The sequence below is a fragment of the Mytilus edulis genome, chromosome 6, assembly GCF_963676685.1.
Source record: "Mytilus edulis chromosome 6, xbMytEdul2.2, whole genome shotgun sequence".
Lineage (NCBI taxonomy): Eukaryota > Metazoa > Mollusca > Bivalvia > Mytilida > Mytilidae > Mytilus > Mytilus edulis.
Window position 1 is genome coordinate 73,290,905 of NC_092349.1, and position 23,210 is coordinate 73,314,114.

The window sequence follows — 23,210 nt, forward strand, 5'->3', positions numbered from 1 at the left end:
GTTCAAAGGTGCCCCTTAACGTAATTTTCCGTTTTAACCATATGCATACATTCGGTACTTTTCGGCATATACCAACGGCAAAGTTCCGAACAAGACCTAGCTCATTTTAAAGGTATTGACCCAACCTATTCCCCACTTAAATATTTTTGTGGGATCCGGGCCCGTCTGGCCACCACAGAGGTTCAAAGGTGCCCCTTAACGTAATTTTCCGTTTTAACCATATGCATACATTCGGTACTTTTCGGCATATACCAACGGCAAAGTTCCGAACCGGACCTAGCTCATTTTAAAGGTATTGACCCAAGCTATTCCCCACTTAAATATTTTTGTGGGATCCGGGCCCGTCTGGCCACCACAGAGGTTCAAAGGTGCCCCTTAACGTAATTTTCCGTTTTAACCATATGCATACATTCGGTACTTTTCGGCATATACCAACGGCAAAGTTCCGAACAAGACCTAGCTCATTTTAAAGGTATTGACCCAACCTATTCCCCACTTAAATATTTTTGTGGGATCCGGGCCCGTCTGGCCACCACAGAGGTTCAAAGGTGCCCCTTAACGTAATTTTCCGTTTTAACCATATGCATACATTCGGTACTTTTCGGCATATACCAACGGCAAAGTTCCGAACCGGACCTAGCTCATTTTAAAGGTATTGACCCAAGCTATTCCCCACTTAAATATTTTTGTGGGATCCGGGCCCGTCTGGCCACCACAGAGGTTCAAAGGTGCCCCTTAACGTAATTTTCCGTTTTAACCATATGCATACATTCGGTACTTTTCGGCATATACCAACGGCAAAGTTCCGAACAAGACCTAGCTCATTTTAAAGGTATTGACCCAACCTATTCCCCACTTAAATATTTTTGTGGGATCCGGGCCCGTCTGGCCACCACAGAGGTTCAAAGGTGCCCCTTAACGTAATTTTCCGTTTTAACCATATGCATACATTCGGTACTTTTCGGCATATACCAACGGCAAAGTTCCGAACCGGACCTAGCTCATTTTAAAGGTATTGACCCAAGCTATTCCCCACTTAAATATTTTTGTGGGATCCGGGCCCGTCTGGCCACCACAGAGGTTCAAAGGTGCCCCTTAACGTAATTTTCCGTTTTAACCATATGCATACATTCGGTACTTTTCGGCATATACCAACGGCAAAGTTCCGAACAAGACCTAGCTCATTTTAAAGGTATTGACCCAACCTATTCCCCACTTAAATATTTTTGTGGGATCCGGGCCCGTCTGGCCACCACAGAGGTTCAAAGGTGCCCCTTAACGTAATTTTCCGTTTTAACCATATGCATACATTCGGTACTTTTCGGCATATACCAACGGCAAAGTTCCGAACCGGACCTAGCTCATTTTAAAGGTATTGACCCAAGCTATTCCCCACTTAAATATTTTTCTGGGATCCGGGCCCGTCTGGCCACCACAGAGGTTCAAAGGTGCCCCTTAACGTAATTTTCCGTTTTAACCATATGCATACATTCGGTACTTTTCGGCATATACCAACGGCAAAGTTCCGAACAAGACCTAGCTCATTTTAAAGGTATTGACCCAACCTATTCCCCACTTAAATATTTTTGTGGGATCCGGGCCCGTCTGGCCACTACAGAGGTTCAAAGGTGCCCCTTAACGTAATTTTCCGTTTTAACCATATGCATACATTCGGTACTTTTCGGCATATACCAACGGCAAAGTTCCGAACCGGACCTAGCTCATTTTAAAGGTATTGACCCAAGCTATTCCCCACTTAAATATTTTTGTGGGATCCGGGCCCGTCTGGCCACCACAGAGGTTCAAAGGTGCCCCTTAACGTAATTTTCCGTTTTAACCATATGCATACATTCGGTACTTTTCGGCATATACCAACGGCAAAGTTCCGAACCGGACCTAGCTCATTTTAAAGGTATTGACCCAAGCTATTCCCCACTTAAATATTTTTGTGGGATCCGGGCCCGTCTGGCCACCACAGAGGTTCAAAGGTGCCCCTTAACGTAATTTTCCGTTTTAACCATATGCATACATTCGGTACTTTTCGGCATATACCAACGGCAAAGTTCCGAACAAGACCTAGCTCATTTTAAAGGTATTGACCCAACCTATTCCCCACTTAAATATTTTTGTGGGATCCGGGCCCGTCTGGCCACCACAGAGGTTCAAAGGTGCCCCTTAACGTAATTTTCCGTTTTAACCATATGCATACATTCGGTACTTTTCGGCATATACCAACGGCAAAGTTCCGAACCGGACCTAGCTCATTTTAAAGGTATTGACCCAAGCTATTCCCCACTTAAATATTTTTGTGGGATCCGGGCCCGTCTGGCCACCACAGAGGTTCAAAGGTGCCCCTTAACGTAATTTTCCGTTTTAACCATATGCATACATTCGGTACTTTTCGGCATATACCAACGGCAAAGTTCCGAACAAGACCTAGCTCATTTTAAAGGTATTGACCCAACCTATTCCCCACTTAAATATTTTTGTGGGATCCGGGCCCGTCTGGCCACCACAGAGGTTCAAAGGTGCCCCTTAACGTAATTTTCCGTTTTAACCATATGCATACATTCGGTACTTTTCGGCATATACCAACGGCAAAGTTCCGAACCGGACCTAGCTCATTTTAAAGGTATTGACCCAAGCTATTTCCCACTTAAATATTTTTCTGGGATCCGGGCCCGTCTGGCCACCACAGAGGTTCAAAGGTGCCCCTTAACGTAATTTTCCGTTTTAACCATATGCATACATTCGGTACTTTTCGGCATATACCAACTGCAAAGTTCCGAACCGGACCTAGCTCATTTTAAAGGTATTGACCCAAGCTATTCCCCACTTAAATATTTTTGTGGGATCCGGGCCCGTCTGGCCACCACAGAGGTTCAAAGGTTTCCCTTAACGTAATTTTCCGTTTTAACCATATGCATACATTCGGTACTTTTCGGCATATACCAACGGCAAAGTTCCGAACAAGACCTAGCTCATTTTAAAGGTATTGACCCAACCTATTCCCCACTTAAATATTTTTGTGGGATCCGGGCCCGTCTGGCCACCACAGAGGTTCAAAGGTGCCCCTTAACGTAATTTTCCGTTTTAACCATATGCATACATTCGGTACTTTTCGGCATATACCAACGGCAAAGTTCCGAACCGGACCTAGCTCATTTTAAAGGTATTGACCCAAGCTATTCCCCACTTAAATATTTTTGTGGGATCCGGGCCCGTCTGGCCACCACAGAGGTTCAAAGGTGCCCCTTAACGTAATTTTCCGTTTTAACCATATGCATACATTCGGTACTTTTCGGCATATACCAACGGCAAAGTTCCGAACAAGACCTAGCTCATTTTAAAGGTATTGACCCAAGCTATTCCCCACTTAAATATTTTTGTGGGATCCGGGCCCGTCTGGCCACCACAGAGGTTCAAAGGTGCCCCTTAACGTAATTTTCCGTTTTAACCATATGCATACATTCGGTACTTTTCGGCATATACCAACGGCAAAGTTCCGAACCGGACCTAGCTCATTTTAAAGGTATTGACCCAAGCTATTCCCCACTTAAATATTTTTCTGGGATCCGGGCCCGTCTGGCCACCACAGAGGTTCAAAGGTGCCCCTTAACGTAATTTTCCGTTTTAACCATATGCATACATTCGGTACTTTTCGGCATATACCAACGGCAAAGTTCCGAACAAGACCTAGCTCATTTTAAAGGTATTGACCCAACCTATTCCCCACTTAAATATTTTTGTGGGATCCGGGCCCGTCTGGCCACCACAGAGGTTCAAAGGTGCCCCTTAACGTAATTTTCCGTTTTAACCATATGCATACATTCGGTACTTTTCGGCATATACCAACGGCAAAGTTCCGAACCGGACCTAGCTCATTTTAAAGGTATTGACCCAAGCTATTCCCCACTTAAATATTTTTGTGGGATCCGGGCCCGTCTGGCCACCACAGAGGTTCAAAGGTGCCCCTTAACGTAATTTTCCGTTTTAACCATATGCATACATTCGGTACTTTTCGGCATATACCAACGGCAAAGTTCCGAACCGGACCTAGCTCATTTTAAAGGTATTGACCCAAGCTATTCCCCACTTAAATATTTTTGTGGGATCCGGGCCCGTCTGGCCACCACAGAGGTTCAAAGGTGCCCCTTAACGTAATTTTCCGTTTTAACCATATGCATACATTCGGTACTTTTCGGCATATACCAACGGCAAAGTTCCGAACAAGACCTAGCTCATTTTAAAGGTATTGACCCAACCTATTCCCCACTTAAATATTTTTGTGGGATCCGGGCCCGTCTGGCCACCACAGAGGTTCAAAGGTGCCCCTTAACGTAATTTTCCGTTTTAACCATATGCATACATTCGGTACTTTTCGGCATATACCAACGGCAAAGTTCCGAACCGGACCTAGCTCATTTTAAAGGTATTGACCCAAGCTATTCCCCACTTAAATATTTTTGTGGGATCCGGGCCCGTCTGGCCACCACAGAGGTTCAAAGGTGCCCCTTAACGTAATTTTCCGTTTTAACCATATGCATACATTCGGTACTTTTCGGCATATACCAACGGCAAAGTTCCGAACAAGACCTAGCTCATTTTAAAGGTATTGACCCAACCTATTCCCCACTTAAATATTTTTGTGGGATCCGGGCCCGTCTGGCCACCACAGAGGTTCAAAGGTGCCCCTTAACGTAATTTTCCGTTTTAACCATATGCATACATTCGGTACTTTTCGGCATATACCAACGGCAAAGTTCCGAACCGGACCTAGCTCATTTTAAAGGTATTGACCCAAGCTATTCCCCACTTAAATATTTTTCTGGGATCCGGGCCCGTCTGGCCACCACAGAGGTTCAAAGGTGCCCCTTAACGTAATTTTCCGTTTTAACCATATGCATACATTCGGTACTTTTCGGCATATACCAACGGCAAAGTTCCGAACCGGACCTAGCTCATTTTAAAGGTATTGACCCAAGCTATTCCCCACTTAAATATTTTTGTGGGATCCGGGCCCGTCTGGCCACCACAGAGGTTCAAAGGTGCCCCTTAACGTAATTTTCCGTTTTAACCATATGCATACATTCGGTACTTTTCGGCATATACCAACGGCAAAGTTCCGAACAAGACCTAGCTCATTTTAAAGGTATTGACCCAACCTATTCCCCACTTAAATATTTTTGTGGGATCCGGGCCCGTCTGGCCACCACAGAGGTTCAAAGGTGCCCCTTAACGTAATTTTCCGTTTTAACCATATGCATACATTCGGTACTTTTCGGCATATACCAACGGCAAAGTTCCGAACCGGACCTAGCTCATTTTAAAGGTATTGACCCAAGCTATTCCCCACTTAAATATTTTTGTGGGATCCGGGCCCGTCTGGCCACCACAGAGGTTCAAAGGTGCCCCTTAACGTAATTTTCCGTTTTAACCATATGCATACATTCGGTACTTTTCGGCATATACCAACGGCAAAGTTCCGAACAAGACCTAGCTCATTTTAAAGGTATTGACCCAACCTATTCCCCACTTAAATATTTTTGTGGGATCCGGGCCCGTCTGGCCACCACAGAGGTTCAAAGGTGCCCCTTAACGTAATTTTCCGTTTTAACCATATGCATACATTCGGTACTTTTCGGCATATACCAACGGCAAAGTTCCGAACCGGACCTAGCTCATTTTAAAGGTATTGACCCAAGCTATTCCCCACTTAAATATTTTTCTGGGATCCGGGCCCGTCTGGCCACCACAGAGGTTCAAAGGTGCCCCTTAACGTAATTTTCCGTTTTAACCATATGCATACATTCGGTACTTTTCGGCATATACCAACGGCAAAGTTCCGAACAAGACCTAGCTCATTTTAAAGGTATTGACCCAACCTATTCCCCACTTAAATATTTTTGTGGGATCCGGGCCCGTCTGGCCACCACAGAGGTTCAAAGGTGCCCCTTAACGTAATTTTCCGTTTTAACCATATGCATACATTCGGTACTTTTCGGCATATACCAACGGCAAAGTTCCGAACCGGACCTAGCTCATTTTAAAGGTATTGACCCAAGCTATTCCCCACTTAAATATTTTTGTGGGATCCGGGCCCGTCTGGCCACCACAGAGGTTCAAAGGTGCCCCTTAACGTAATTTTCCGTTTTAACCATATGCATACATTCGGTACTTTTCGGCATATACCAACGGCAAAGTTCCGAACCGGACCTAGCTCATTTTAAAGGTATTGACCCAACCTATTCCCCACTTAAATATTTTTGTGGGATCCGGGCCCGTCTGGCCACCACAGAGGTTCAAAGGTGCCCCTTAACGTAATTTTCCGTTTTAACCATATGCATACATTCGGTACTTTTCGGCATATACCAACGGCAAAGTTCCGAACAAGACCTAGCTCATTTTAAAGGTATTGACCCAACCTATTCCCCACTTAAATATTTTTGTGGGATCCGGGCCCGTCTGGCCACCACAGAGGTTCAAAGGTGCCCCTTAACGTAATTTTCCGTTTTAACCATATGCATACATTCGGTACTTTTCGGCATATACCAACGGCAAAGTTCCGAACCGGACCTAGCTCATTTTAAAGGTATTGACCCAAGCTATTCCCCACTTAAATATTTTTGTGGGATCCGGGCCCGTCTGGCCACCACAGAGGTTCAAAGGTGCCCCTTAACGTAATTTTCCGTTTTAACCATATGCATACATTCGGTACTTTTCGGCATATACCAACGGCAAAGTTCCGAACAAGACCTAGCTCATTTTAAAGGTATTGACCCAACCTATTCCCCACTTAAATATTTTTGTGGGATCCGGGCCCGTCTGGCCACCACAGAGGTTCAAAGGTGCCCCTTAACGTAATTTTCCGTTTTAACCATATGCATACATTCGGTACTTTTCGGCATATACCAACGGCAAAGTTCCGAACCGGACCTAGCTCATTTTAAAGGTATTGACCCAAGCTATTCCCCACTTAAATATTTTTCTGGGATCCGGGCCCGTCTGGCCACCACAGAGGTTCAAAGGTGCCCCTTAACGTAATTTTCCGTTTTAACCATATGCATACATTCGGTACTTTTCGGCATATACCAACGGCAAAGTTCCGAACCGGACCTAGCTCATTTTAAAGGTATTGACCCAAGCTATTCCCCACTTAAATATTTTTGTGGGATCCGGGCCCGTCTGGCCACCACAGAGGTTCAAAGGTGCCCCTTAACGTAATTTTCCGTTTTAACCATATGCATACATTCGGTACTTTTCGGCATATACCAACGGCAAAGTTCCGAACAAGACCTAGCTCATTTTAAAGGTATTGACCCAACCTATTCCCCACTTAAATATTTTTGTGGGATCCGGGCCCGTCTGGCCACCACAGAGGTTCAAAGGTGCCCCTTAACGTAATTTTCCGTTTTAACCATATGCATACATTCGGTACTTTTCGGCATATACCAACGGCAAAGTTCCGAACCGGACCTAGCTCATTTTAAAGGTATTGACCCAAGCTATTCCCCACTTAAATATTTTTGTGGGATCCGGGCCCGTCTGGCCACCACAGAGGTTCAAAGGTGCCCCTTAACGTAATTTTCCGTTTTAACCATATGCATACATTCGGTACTTTTCGGCATATACCAACGGCAAAGTTCCGAACAAGACCTAGCTCATTTTAAAGGTATTGACCCAACCTATTCCCCACTTAAATATTTTTGTGGGATCCGGGCCCGTCTGGCCACCACAGAGGTTCAAAGGTGCCCCTTAACGTAATTTTCCGTTTTAACCATATGCATACATTCGGTACTTTTCGGCATATACCAACGGCAAAGTTCCGAACCGGACCTAGCTCATTTTAAAGGTATTGACCCAAGCTATTCCCCACTTAAATATTTTTCTGGGATCCGGGCCCGTCTGGCCACCACAGAGGTTCAAAGGTGCCCCTTAACGTAATTTTCCGTTTTAACCATATGCATACATTCGGTACTTTTCGGCATATACCAACGGCAAAGTTCCGAACCGGACCTAGCTCATTTTAAAGGTATTGACCCAAGCTATTCCCCACTTAAATATTTTTGTGGGATCCGGGCCCGTCTGGCCACCACAGAGGTTCAAAGGTGCCCCTTAACGTAATTTTCCGTTTTAACCATATGCATACATTCGGTACTTTTCGGCATATACCAACGGCAAAGTTCCGAACAAGACCTAGCTCATTTTAAAGGTATTGACCCAACCTATTCCCCACTTAAATATTTTTGTGGGATCCGGGCCCGTCTGGCCACCACAGAGGTTCAAAGGTGCCCCTTAACGTAATTTTCCGTTTTAACCATATGCATACATTCGGTACTTTTCGGCATATACCAACGGCAAAGTTCCGAACCGGACCTAGCTCATTTTAAAGGTATTGACCCAAGCTATTCCCCACTTAAATATTTTTGTGGGATCCGGGCCCGTCTGGCCACCACAGAGGTTCAAAGGTGCCCCTTAACGTAATTTTCCGTTTTAACCATATGCATACATTCGGTACTTTTCGGCATATACCAACGGCAAAGTTCCGAACAAGACCTAGCTCATTTTAAAGGTATTGACCCAACCTATTCCCCACTTAAATATTTTTGTGGGATCCGGGCCCGTCTGGCCACCACAGAGGTTCAAAGGTGCCCCTTAACGTAATTTTCCGTTTTAACCATATGCATACATTCGGTACTTTTCGGCATATACCAACGGCAAAGTTCCGAACCGGACCTAGCTCATTTTAAAGGTATTGACCCAAGCTATTCCCCACTTAAATATTTTTCTGGGATCCGGGCCCGTCTGGCCACCACAGAGGTTCAAAGGTGCCCCTTAACGTAATTTTCCGTTTTAACCATATGCATACATTCGGTACTTTTCGGCATATACCAACGGCAAAGTTCCGAACAAGACCTAGCTCATTTTAAAGGTATTGACCCAACCTATTCCCCACTTAAATATTTTTGTGGGATCCGGGCCCGTCTGGCCACCACAGAGGTTCAAAGGTGCCCCTTAACGTAATTTTCCGTTTTAACCATATGCATACATTCGGTACTTTTCGGCATATACCAACGGCAAAGTTCCGAACCGGACCTAGCTCATTTTAAAGGTATTGACCCAAGCTATTCCCCACTTAAATATTTTTGTGGGATCCGGGCCCGTCTGGCCACCACAGAGGTTCAAAGGTGCCCCTTAACGTAATTTTCCGTTTTAACCATATGCATACATTCGGTACTTTTCGGCATATACCAACGGCAAAGTTCCGAACCGGACCTAGCTCATTTTAAAGGTATTGACCCAAGCTATTCCCCACTTAAATATTTTTGTGGGATCCGGGCCCGTCTGGCCACCACAGAGGTTCAAAGGTGCCCCTTAACGTAATTTTCCGTTTTAACCATATGCATACATTCGGTACTTTTCGGCATATACCAACGGCAAAGTTCCGAACAAGACCTAGCTCATTTTAAAGGTATTGACCCAACCTATTCCCCACTTAAATATTTTTGTGGGATCCGGGCCCGTCTGGCCACCACAGAGGTTCAAAGGTGCCCCTTAACGTAATTTTCCGTTTTAACCATATGCATACATTCGGTACTTTTCGGCATATACCAACGGCAAAGTTCCGAACCGGACCTAGCTCATTTTAAAGGTATTGACCCAAGCTATTCCCCACTTAAATATTTTTGTGGGATCCGGGCCCGTCTGGCCACCACAGAGGTTCAAAGGTGCCCCTTAACGTAATTTTCCGTTTTAACCATATGCATACATTCGGTACTTTTCGGCATATACCAACGGCAAAGTTCCGAACAAGACCTAGCTCATTTTAAAGGTATTGACCCAACCTATTCCCCACTTAAATATTTTTGTGGGATCCGGGCCCGTCTGGCCACCACAGAGGTTCAAAGGTGCCCCTTAACGTAATTTTCCGTTTTAACCATATGCATACATTCGGTACTTTTCGGCATATACCAACGGCAAAGTTCCGAACCGGACCTAGCTCATTTTAAAGGTATTGACCCAAGCTATTCCCCACTTAAATATTTTTCTGGGATCCGGGCCCGTCTGGCCACCACAGAGGTTCAAAGGTGCCCCTTAACGTAATTTTCCGTTTTAACCATATGCATACATTCGGTACTTTTCGGCATATACCAACGGCAAAGTTCCGAACCGGACCTAGCTCATTTTAAAGGTATTGACCCAAGCTATTCCCCACTTAAATATTTTTCTGGGATCCGGGCCCGTCTGGCCACCACAGAGGTTCAAAGGTGCCCCTTAACGTAATTTTCCGTTTTAACCATATGCATACATTCGGTACTTTTCGGCATATACCAACGGCAAAGTTCCGAACAAGACCTAGCTCATTTTAAAGGTATTGACCCAACCTATTCCCCACTTAAATATTTTTGTGGGATCCGGGCCCGTCTGGCCACCACAGAGGTTCAAAGGTGCCCCTTAACGTAATTTTCCGTTTTAACCATATGCATACATTCGGTACTTTTCGGCATATACCAACGGCAAAGTTCCGAACCGGACCTAGCTCATTTTAAAGGTATTGACCCAAGCTATTCCCCACTTAAATATTTTTGTGGGATCCGGGCCCGTCTGGCCACCACAGAGGTTCAAAGGTGCCCCTTAACGTAATTTTCCGTTTTAACCATATGCATACATTCGGTACTTTTCGGCATATACCAACGGCAAAGTTCCGAACCGGACCTAGCTCATTTTAAAGGTATTGACCCAAGCTATTCCCCACTTAAATATTTTTGTGGGATCCGGGCCCGTCTGGCCACCACAGAGGTTCAAAGGTGCCCCTTAACGTAATTTTCCGTTTTAACCATATGCATACATTCGGTACTTTTCGGCATATACCAACGGCAAAGTTCCGAACAAGACCTAGCTCATTTTAAAGGTATTGACCCAACCTATTCCCCACTTAAATATTTTTGTGGGATCCGGGCCCGTCTGGCCACCACAGAGGTTCAAAGGTGCCCCTTAACGTAATTTTCCGTTTTAACCATATGCATACATTCGGTACTTTTCGGCATATACCAACGGCAAAGTTCCGAACCGGACCTAGCTCATTTTAAAGGTATTGACCCAAGCTATTCCCCACTTAAATATTTTTGTGGGATCCGGGCCCGTCTGGCCACCACAGAGGTTCAAAGGTGCCCCTTAACGTAATTTTCCGTTTTAACCATATGCATACATTCGGTACTTTTCGGCATATACCAACGGCAAAGTTCCGAACAAGACCTAGCTCATTTTAAAGGTATTGACCCAACCTATTCCCCACTTAAATATTTTTGTGGGATCCGGGCCCGTCTGGCCACCACAGAGGTTCAAAGGTGCCCCTTAACGTAATTTTCCGTTTTAACCATATGCATACATTCGGTACTTTTCGGCATATACCAACGGCAAAGTTCCGAACCGGACCTAGCTCATTTTAAAGGTATTGACCCAAGCTATTCCCCACTTAAATATTTTTCTGGGATCCGGGCCCGTCTGGCCACCACAGAGGTTCAAAGGTGCCCCTTAACGTAATTTTCCGTTTTAACCATATGCATACATTCGGTACTTTTCGGCATATACCAACGGCAAAGTTCCGAACCGGACCTAGCTCATTTTAAAGGTATTGACCCAAGCTATTCCCCACTTAAATATTTTTGTGGGATCCGGGCCCGTCTGGCCACCACAGAGGTTCAAAGGTGCCCCTTAACGTAATTTTCCGTTTTAACCATATGCATACATTCGGTACTTTTCGGCATATACCAACGGCAAAGTTCCGAACAAGACCTAGCTCATTTTAAAGGTATTGACCCAACCTATTCCCCACTTAAATATTTTTGTGGGATCCGGGCCCGTCTGGCCACCACAGAGGTTCAAAGGTGCCCCTTAACGTAATTTTCCGTTTTAACCATATGCATACATTCGGTACTTTTCGGCATATACCAACGGCAAAGTTCCGAACCGGACCTAGCTCATTTTAAAGGTATTGACCCAAGCTATTCCCCACTTAAATATTTTTGTGGGATCCGGGCCCGTCTGGCCACCACAGAGGTTCAAAGGTGCCCCTTAACGTAATTTTCCGTTTTAACCATATGCATACATTCGGTACTTTTCGGCATATACCAACGGCAAAGTTCCGAACAAGACCTAGCTCATTTTAAAGGTATTGACCCAACCTATTCCCCACTTAAATATTTTTGTGGGATCCGGGCCCGTCTGGCCACCACAGAGGTTCAAAGGTGCCCCTTAACGTAATTTTCCGTTTTAACCATATGCATACATTCGGTACTTTTCGGCATATACCAACGGCAAAGTTCCGAACCGGACCTAGCTCATTTTAAAGGTATTGACCCAAGCTATTCCCCACTTAAATATTTTTGTGGGATCCGGGCCCGTCTGGCCACCACAGAGGTTCAAAGGTGCCCCTTAACGTAATTTTCCGTTTTAACCATATGCATACATTCGGTACTTTTCGGCATATACCAACGGCAAAGTTCCGAACAAGACCTAGCTCATTTTAAAGGTATTGACCCAACCTATTCCCCACTTAAATATTTTTGTGGGATCCGGGCCCGTCTGGCCACCACAGAGGTTCAAAGGTGCCCCTTAACGTAATTTTCCGTTTTAACCATATGCATACATTCGGTACTTTTCGGCATATACCAACGGCAAAGTTCCGAACCGGACCTAGCTCATTTTAAAGGTATTGACCCAAGCTATTCCCCACTTAAATATTTTTCTGGGATCCGGGCCCGTCTGGCCACCACAGAGGTTCAAAGGTGCCCCTTAACGTAATTTTCCGTTTTAACCATATGCATACATTCGGTACTTTTCGGCATATACCAACGGCAAAGTTCCGAACCGGACCTAGCTCATTTTAAAGGTATTGACCCAAGCTATTCCCCACTTAAATATTTTTGTGGGATCCGGGCCCGTCTGGCCACCACAGAGGTTCAAAGGTGCCCCTTAACGTAATTTTCCGTTTTAACCATATGCATACATTCGGTACTTTTCGGCATATACCAACGGCAAAGTTTCGAACAAGACCTAGCTCATTTTAAAGGTATTGACCCAACCTATTCCCCACTTAAATATTTTTGTGGGATCCGGGCCCGTCTGGCCACCACAGAGGTTCAAAGGTGCCCCTTAACGTAATTTTCCGTTTTAACCATATGCATACATTCGGTACTTTTCGGCATATACCAACGGCAAAGTTCCGAACCGGACCTAGCTCATTTTAAAGGTATTGACCCAAGCTATTCCCCACTTAAATATTTTTCTGGGATCCGGGCCCGTCTGGCCACCACAGAGGTTCAAAGGTGCCCCTTAACGTAATTTTCCGTTTTAACCATATGCATACATTCGGTACTTTTCGGCATATACCAACGGCAAAGTTCCGAACCGGACCTAGCTCATTTTAAAGGTATTGACCCAAGCTATTCCCCACTTAAATATTTTTGTGGGATCCGGGCCCGTCTGGCCACCACAGAGGTTCAAAGGTGCCCCTTAACGTAATTTTCCGTTTTAACCATATGCATACATTCGGTACTTTTCGGCATATACCAACGGCAAAGTTCCGAACAAGACCTAGCTCATTTTAAAGGTATTGACCCAACCTATTCCCCACTTAAATATTTTTGTGGGATCCGGGCCCGTCTGGCCACCACAGAGGTTCAAAGGTGCCCCTTAACGTAATTTTCCGTTTTAACCATATGCATACATTCGGTACTTTTCGGCATATACCAACGGCAAAGTTCCGAACCGGACCTAGCTCATTTTAAAGGTATTGACCCAAGCTATTCCCCACTTAAATATTTTTGTGGGATCCGGGCCCGTCTGGCCACCACAGAGGTTCAAAGGTGCCCCTTAACGTAATTTTCCGTTTTAACCATATGCATACATTCGGTACTTTTCGGCATATACCAACGGCAAAGTTCCGAACAAGACCTAGCTCATTTTAAAGGTATTGACCCAACCTATTCCCCACTTAAATATTTTTGTGGGATCCGGGCCCGTCTGGCCACCACAGAGGTTCAAAGGTGCCCCTTAACGTAATTTTCCGTTTTAACCATATGCATACATTCGGTACTTTTCGGCATATACCAACGGCAAAGTTCCGAACCGGACCTAGCTCATTTTAAAGGTATTGACCCAAGCTATTCCCCACTTAAATATTTTTGTGGGATCCGGGCCCGTCTGGCCACCACAGAGGTCCAAAGTCGTCTTAGGGTGGTCACCTTCATTTAAGCAGTATCTGGTAGCTGTTCACTATTAATTTCTTTTCTTTTTTGGCTTTCCATAAGTATTTCTATGTATATTTCTATATGTTTCTGGAGTAATTGGATTTTGTTTCATATTTTATATATTAAATTACATCTTTGGTGAATCCTCTGTTATGTTTTATTGATAAAAATCTATATAACATAAAGACAAATATACAACTTGTATCAGGGTTTATATTCGAGGACAACGAAAATTTATGACAGCTTGAAGGGGTCATAAAATGGTATCTTTTCCCTCAGGCTTTATAGTGATTTTCAACTAAATTTAAATATTGAACCGACGGCTAGCAGTCGGTTGGATATTGAATATCAATTATCGAATGTCAAATAAAGGACTGACCGCTTACATACATATTTAAAACGGAATGAAATGCTTTAGAAATTAGCAGAAACCGTGAAATTGTCGATTTCCGCTGTTAGATTGCATTTAACCAAGATTTAGCGATTTTTGGAACGTTTGAGCATCACGCAGTTTTTTGGTTTTTAGACATATCGTCAAAATTGGCTGCTGGAAAAAAGTGGCTGCTATCTTGATTGGCCGATAAAAGTGGCTGCCAGCTTGAGTCTGGTCATTCCCTTTGGTATTGGATGATCAAATATTCCTTTCGAAGACTATAATCAATTGATTGATTGATGGTCAGTGGCAAATATTTCATGCATGATGTAGAACAGTTTTATTTCAACCAAATACAAATTACAAACTTTTGTTTTTAACTTTTTTTTTTCTTTAAAATTTATTTGTTTACATGAGAATATTTCCAAGGTTAAATTATATAATATCGTATGTAAGCGCAACTAAATTTGTTTACAAGCAATAGTTTTTTTTTTGAATAAATTATGATATCTTGTACATAAGCAAATTAATTTCAATATATCCCACAATTTATGTGCATTTATTTATATGTAAAATGACTATTGATCTTAGGTACGATGGCCAAAAAAAAAAGACAAACTAATTATACATCTCGAGGGCAGTCAGTAAGAGGGTAATACCATTGACTTTTTTTCCAGTTTAGTAGTTTATTGATTGATACGGTGCTTTTTGTCCGCAATTCGCTTTTGTCCGCAATTCGCTTTTTGTCCGTTTTTGCTTTTTGTCCGATAATTTTGCTTTTTGTCCGACACTTTTGCTTTTTGTCCGTTGCTTTTTGTCCGTTTTGCTTTTTGTCCGATTATTTTGCTTTTTGTCCGACACTTTTGCTTTTTGTCCGTTGCTTTTTGTCCGTTTTGCTTTTTGTCCGATTATTTTGCTTTTTGTCCGACACTTTTGCTTTTTTGGCCAGTGAATCTAATGGCGAATGGTCACTATGTCTAATGGCAAATGGTCACTATGTCGCTAATGGCAAATGGTCACTATGTCCAATGGCAAATGGCCCGTGAATCTGATGGCAAATGGTCACCATGTCTAATGGCGAATTGCCAGTGAATCTACCTTAATACTAATCCGTAAATGGGATAAAATGTTCAGTATATTTTTTGTTAATAGAGTATGCATGTACCATCAAAGAAAGATGAATGTAGTCTGTACTCGGAGTAGTTTTTTGTACTCTAAACACAGCAATTTTTGTCCATTTGTTATAATGAACCTTAAACTCGCAAAAATCATTTAATAAATATAAAAACGAAAGCAATGCGTATCCTTGTTAAAATCCGGTTGTGGATATTAAAGGAAGTGGTTTTAATACTCTACCCTCCTACGTATGATCTTGTAAACGTGCCATACACGTTGACCTATCCACGTTTACAACTCTCAGTATATAACATGTATAATGCAATGTAAATTAGTATCAATCATTCATTGAAGATGGAAAATTATAACCAACATATGATTGACCAACTGGTAAAAGTTATTCCACAAGATGTATTACAGAAGTTACAACAGATGTCAGCACAGGACTTTACATTGCAGGCTTACATTCAGTTAAACAACAAAATCCAACCGAAAAACAACTTGATCAAAAACCTACATGAAAAGATGACAGAGTTACAGAAGATTTATGAGTTTGACTGTCCCTTTGGTATCGTTCGTCCCTCTTTTAAAGATGATGTATCAAATTTTGAGTGCCGAACATGAGCAATGAGGTATGCAAGAAAAGATCATTTCATTCGACACCAACAGAATCATACAAATATATAAACTAGGAATGTGAACATAGTGGTTTAACAACGAAAAGGAAATGTGTTTTATCTAAACATATGTATATGCAGGGAAGACATGATGTAAAGAAAAGAGCCCAGAAGGAAGACGATTTACAACAACCCCCCAGTAAACGTCAGAGGACAGATGGTATTGACCAACCTTCCGAGGAACGATTACGAGAGAAAAGATACAAAACAACAGCAGTTCTGAACGATGGTGTGGATAACATCCGTTTACAACCCAGCAACAATGAAGAGAGATATGACTTGATGCTATTTTTCATAGAAAATCAAGTGGATTTTGTGCAAATATAGAGGACAAGCTACTAAAAAACAATATTAAGTTTTATTTGAGTGTACAAGTTTGAATTATTATTATAGAGGACAAGCTACTAAAAAACAATATTAAGTTTTATTTGAGTGTACAAGTTTAAATTGTTAATATAGAGGACAAGCTACTAAAAAGCAATATAAAGTTTTATTTGAGTGTACAAGTTTAAATTATTAATAATTCACCAGATGGAAAATACGACGATACTGGTCCACATTTCAAAATAAAGTGAGTACCTTTTTACAATCTGTTGCTAGTGAAATACCTCACGAGTTGAATAAAGGATTAAAAAAAAAAGTATTCATTTCTTTCGAATGGGTTCTCAGAAGCTTTCAGACATACCTTCAGACAAGATAAAATCAACAAACATTTTGGTCATTGCAGTTCCCCTGTCAATTGCCTTCAAACGGAATTCCTAGACTAATTTTGGTGCTATAAGGCCACTTGCTATATTGACCAACCCACGAGGATGTTGTTAAATATATAATGGGTTCACTATTGACTCCTGCAAATGACTGATTAAGTTGTTGACATGATGTTCATGCCGATTGATAGTTGCAGGTCTACTTTCATCATGTGTGTTTTTATCAACAGTAACCAAGCTTCATCTCTTTTGCATTGCTGCACTGAACTGGCCTACTGTGTGTCTGACTTTTTGCGTTAATTAGACAACTGACCAGAGCAGACGCGTCCTCTGTCACTGGAAGGGAACGTACTTGGCTACGTATGATCTTCATATTATTCAATATGCTTCATTGCAATTGGTAGGAGACAAAGACTGAACCTGAAACACCGCCATAGCCATTACATGGAACGTATCTTTACCATCTGGAGACAGTTTCACAAAAAATACTTAAGACTAAGATTGATCGTAAGTCATGAACAATTCAGTATACTTAGTAACTTACGATCAATCTTAATCGTAAGTTTTTTTGTGAAATCGACTCCTGTTGTTTCCGTATGAATTTAAACATTGCCTGCTCTCACGGCCGACACTCGGCTAACCGAGAGATTGGTCGGTTAATATATATTGAGTATGCGGCTATATCGGCAGTGGGTCTGTTAATCGGGTTGGCTAAAGTCTGTTAATCAGGTGTTATCGAGAAAATCATTGAAAACTCAGAATGTTTCATTGTATAACCTTTTAAATATATGTTTATCATAAAAAATATTTGTGTCTGACAAAACTATTCAATGTACTGAATCCAGTGGTGTAATTATTATTTTTCTAGCTTCTATTTACGATCTATAAAATGAAAAGGCAAATTACTCATCAGTAAATTTATACACATTTTACACACACAAAATGTACACAAAATGACACTTGGGTTGAATTTACTTGCATGCACTATTTTGAACATCGAAAAAAGACAGGCATTATGAGTGTTAACCAAATTGATATCATTTTGTGAAAAATCTACACGAAAATCTGTATTTTGGTGACATAAATCAATCTTTATTAAAAACCTGGTCTGTTAATGGGTCGGATGTATAAAACCCGGTCTGTTAATTAGTCTGTTAAGAGTTATGAATGACAATAAAAGTATAATTTTATTACTTTATGGTGTGTTCATTTGGTAGGCTCAAGACGAGCGGCTAAAATATACGGAAACAACACTTGAGCAATGGAACATAAAATATATACGGAAACAAAACATGAGCAATGGAATATAAAATATACGGAACAAAACACATGAACAATAACAATGTAGGCAATGGATATTGAAAATTGATAAAAATGGTTTCAAAAAGTGTTAAATTAAAGTAAAATTGATTTTATCCGAGAATGGTCGCATATATCATGTGGATTCTGTTTAATTGTCATGAATGACACCAATTTGTCATCTACATTGGTAACCAGTATATAAATCAGAGATTAACGTCGTAATGTAACTAAACATCAGTATATTGGGATGCCTAAATATAAAGAATAGAGAAAGAATAATGGGTAAGATAAATAAAATGTAGAGAAAAGTAACATAACCATTTAAAGAATACAGAAATAAACAACACCCCCCCCCCCCCCCCCCCCCCCAATCCGTACCCTCATGGTATACACGAGAATCTGGATGGAGATACAGAATACAAAATAAAAGATAAGGACAGTAGAGAGTGATGCATTGCTAAAAAAGAGAAGAAAACAAATTGTTTAAGAATAAAGACATGAAACCCCCCTGGGTGTTGAAACAGTAACGGATTGCGATGTACTCATATTGGTGACAAATGCTTGACGTTTACATGTGGACACCTGCAGTTCTTCTCTGCACATATGTAGAAAAGGAACTATAAACGGAATAAAATGAATTAAATTTAAATACAACCAAATGTAGCTGCATTCGCTCCTTTCCATTTACTTCTTTAGAATGATTTGTAAACAACAGATGATTAAGTAATACAAGAAAAAAAAAACAATTGGATGATGCTGAGGAATTAGGATTAAGGTGGTACCGAACACTTTCACTGAAATCAATGTGGTTCGTTTAATTTGGATAAAATTTTGACAAACGGTATTTAATTGGAACCTTTAACAGAAATATAAAAATTTCAAAAAATTTGAACCAACCGTTTTGTCAGAAAAATTAACTGGTTATATAGCAGTTTGACGAACACCAATTTTGATCTTCGAGAAGCTTATTATTCCCTTTACTTGTAACACAACGTAATTAAAACGTATCACTGACTTTACAGAGTTATCTCCCTGTAGTGTTGGGTACCACCTAAACGTCCAGTGACAAATGTCATGTGCATATGAAAACGACAACACGTTATATATGTACCCTGCGTAGTATTAGAAAGACACGTTCAATCGGATTTGAGAACATGCTAGACACAAAAATTAAGGCTGATTGAAATCGTTAATAATAAATTCATGCATATTCCAGCGACCAACCCAGATCACGCTATATTGAAGTGACACACTCTTGAGTAAAAAGCAAAGAAAGTCAAAATAAAAATGCTTTTACTGGAAGGATAGTGTTGCATCGTATTATTATTTTTTGTCGAGCCTTCGACTTTAGTCGAAAAAGCGAGACTAAGCGATCCTACATTCAGTCGTCGTCGGTGTGGCGGCGTCCACAAATATTCACTCTGTGGTTAAAGTTTTTGAAATTTTAATACCTTTCTTGAACTATACTGGATTTCTAACAACCTTGGACCGAAGCTTGTTTATGATCATATTAAGATAGTATCCAGAAGTAAATTTTATAAAAATAAAATTCCATTTTTTCCGTATTTTACTTGTAAATCATGGACTTAGTTTGTTCTGCGGGGAAACATTACATTCACTCTGTGGTTAAAGTTTTTAAAGTTTTAATAACTTTTCTTAAACTATCCTTAGTTTGTACCAAACATGGACAGAAGTTTATTTATGATCATAAGATAGTATCGAGAAGTGAATTTTGTAATTAAATAAATCCATTTTTTTCCGTATTTTACTTTTGAATGGACTTAGTTTTTCTGCGGGGAAACATTACATTCACTCTGTGGTTAAAGTTTTTAAAAATTTAATAACTTTCTTAAACTATCCTGGGTTTGTACCAAACTTGGACAGAAGCTTATTTATGATCATAAGATAGTATCCAGAAGTAAATATTGTAAAAAGATAACTCCATTTATTCTGTATTTTACTTTTAAATGGACTTAGATTTTCTTCCAGTTAACATTACATACAGTCTGCAGTTAAAGTTTTCAAAACATTTATTAGATTCATTCACTATCCTAAATTTTTACTAAACTTGGACAGAAGCTTCTTACAATCATAAGATAGTATCAAGAGGAATATTTTTATTGATTTTTTTCCTCATTTTTGTTGAGCCTGCGATTTACAGCAAAAGTAGGCGAGACACTGGGTTCCGCGGAACCCTTACAATATTTTTTTTTACTCAAGAACATCTCATTTTTAACATTTTCAATGGGAAAATATAAAGGTAGCACAACTATTTTCGTGGCTAAATAACTCTTAACTGACATAATTTCAATTGTCCAACCCATTAACAGACTTTATTCACATAATTTTCACTAAAACGTGGTATTACTCACGTTATATTACAATTATGAAATATTTACTAATGTCAATTTATATTTAAGAACCAAAGTAGTATTTTGTGTCTTTTAAATGATATCTAAAATTGTTTGTTTCGCCTTTTATTAAAAAATTGCTATGCGTGTAATCATAAATACTACATACTTGCGCGACGCCTTTTACTTTTACTGAAAACTGCGCAGACTATGAAATATTTTTAAAGGTGGAAAATGTTCTTTGATAGATATCATTTTGTCAGACACTTTTCTTTTTTTGATTTAATTCTTATAATATGCCAAAAATCTGTATATTTGATCGAGTTTAACATTAAATTGTTCGTTTTACTCTTAACAGACGTATAGCCAACCCGATTAACAGACCCACTGCCGATATAGCCGCATACTCAATATAGATTAACCGACCAATCCCTCGGTTAGCCGAGTGTCGGCCGTGGCTCTGCCTTGAATGAGGCTAACTTCCCCAGGACACGATATAATACATTGAGGAACATATGTTCCATCTTGTCAATATCATGAGCTGCTACGCTAGTAAGAAATCATCTCAGCTCGTTGTTAGTAACATAGAGCTCATGACAATCAACCGAATCATGTATAGCTAACAAATTGTTATTGTTGGCATTTGTTTATGTATAGACCAATGCATGTAGGTTCTAAATACTAAGTATTAAAGACTTGGACTCTTTGAAAGGCCACTAGTCTTATTACCACATGTTAAGATAGTCGGAAATATAGATTCGTTACATAGTGTGCTACTGACCTAATACAATCTACATGGGTCATTCAATTCCATATGGGGATTCTAGCTTCTTTATCACTCCATATTGTATTAACTGACCCCATATATATCGTATTAAATCACAAGCACACTATGTAACTAAAAGTATGACGAGATCGCCAGTTTAATTATGTAAAATACCGACAGCTTTATGTAGTACGAGATCTTCATCACAATCAGGTGTTGACACAGTGTTCAGATCATCAGTTCTGACATGTTTTATCATTTGGATCCTATCAATTGATGCTTCCTCGATCTTTTTATATATTCATGAATACGCCTTATATAAACTTCATTCTTTCGCTGAGTCAAAGTTCAAAGAGGAGTTGCTTTTCCCTTTACAGCTTTAAAACTTAACCGCTCTTCTATAAATACTTGAATAACGATATAACGTTAGAGTTTCTGTCCTTTTAAGTGGCAGGGATGGGAGAGGGTAGTTTGACAGAACAATATATCCAGTTAGACTTTGTCCGGAAAAATCCTTGAGTCATTCCCGTAAAGAGTTTTCTATCTATGGATCCCATTTATTTTTCAAAATAATACTTCTTAAAATATCATTATAAAATGCTATATTTTTTATTGAATGCAATTAGTAAGGCAATATCAATCTTCGAAACAATTTTAGCGAAAGTATAGTTCAACTGTGCATGTGAATCATGCATATTTATGATAAATTGACATTATGATAAACAGGTAAAGAAGTGATTACAGCGAAAATGAATTCCGTAATTGCGTTGGAATATTCATGAGTGCGTAAAAATGCAAAAAATCCAGAATAATTCAGTAATAACAATATATGTTTTTATTGCGTTATGAACTTGAAAGTACTAGATATGATTTTGATTTGAAAAAACCATCAAATCAGATACTCAAAAACATCTAACAGATGTTGCAAAAAATGGGTCATGTTTTGAAGTAAGGATAAAACTGTTACAAAAATGTTGTTTTCTCTATAAAAAAAAAAACCACACACACAATATTACTCGTCAGAATTGAAAATATTTCTTAACTCTGATATAATTTTTACAAAAATTGCCCCGCACGATATTTTTACGACCGGGCAAAAAATGAGGTTCAGATATTCAACTATCGCTTGTAAAATAGTCAGCTGTGTGAAAGGTGGTTGCATTACAACGAAATGTTTTCTGAAAATGTAAGAAATAGTTATTTACGCAAAAATAAATAGACCAAAGAGGTATGGTCTGTATTTGTTTTGAACAAATAATCAGAATTATAAAGTTGTCAAATCCTGTTGGAAAATTAGTATTGAAAAGTATATATCATACGATTAAAATGTGGTTTGAAAAATTTACACGTATCCAGGGCATCTGGATACACATTTGTAAATCACACATGTTTTTGTCAAATTTTACATCAATGGACGTTTCTAACTTTCCAAAAGATTTTTGGTTCGGTAAACGATGTCTTTCTCATACATTTTGGGTGTGATATAAATAGATTTCCCAAACCTGGTCAAAATAGAGCTCTATTTAGGCGTTTACTGTGGGAAAACTGATGACGCAAGAGCAATTGAAAAGTATCTACACTTCTAAAATAACGAGGCCCAATTTGTTAGCCGGTATAACGTTAAAACGACGAATCAAATAATTCAACCTTATATATAACTTATATA

At 40.4% G+C, this 23,210-nt stretch overlaps 1 protein-coding gene across 2 annotated transcripts in view; it reads left to right on the forward strand.

Moving 5' to 3' along the window:
* Positions 1-23,210, forward strand: part of LOC139528375 (carbonic anhydrase 1-like) — a 115,745-nt gene that overhangs the window by 67,387 nt on the left and 25,148 nt on the right. Inside the window, exon 1 of one of the 2 annotated variants that reach the window (XM_071324334.1) lies at positions 15,217-15,277. The exons of the other annotated variant lie outside the window; for it this stretch is intronic. Coding sequence (XP_071180435.1) covers positions 15,222-15,277 — 56 coding nt within the window. The 5' untranslated portion in view covers positions 15,217-15,221. Of the gene's footprint in view, positions 1-15,216; positions 15,278-23,210 lie in introns of those variants that run through there. 2 annotated transcript variants of the gene reach the window in all.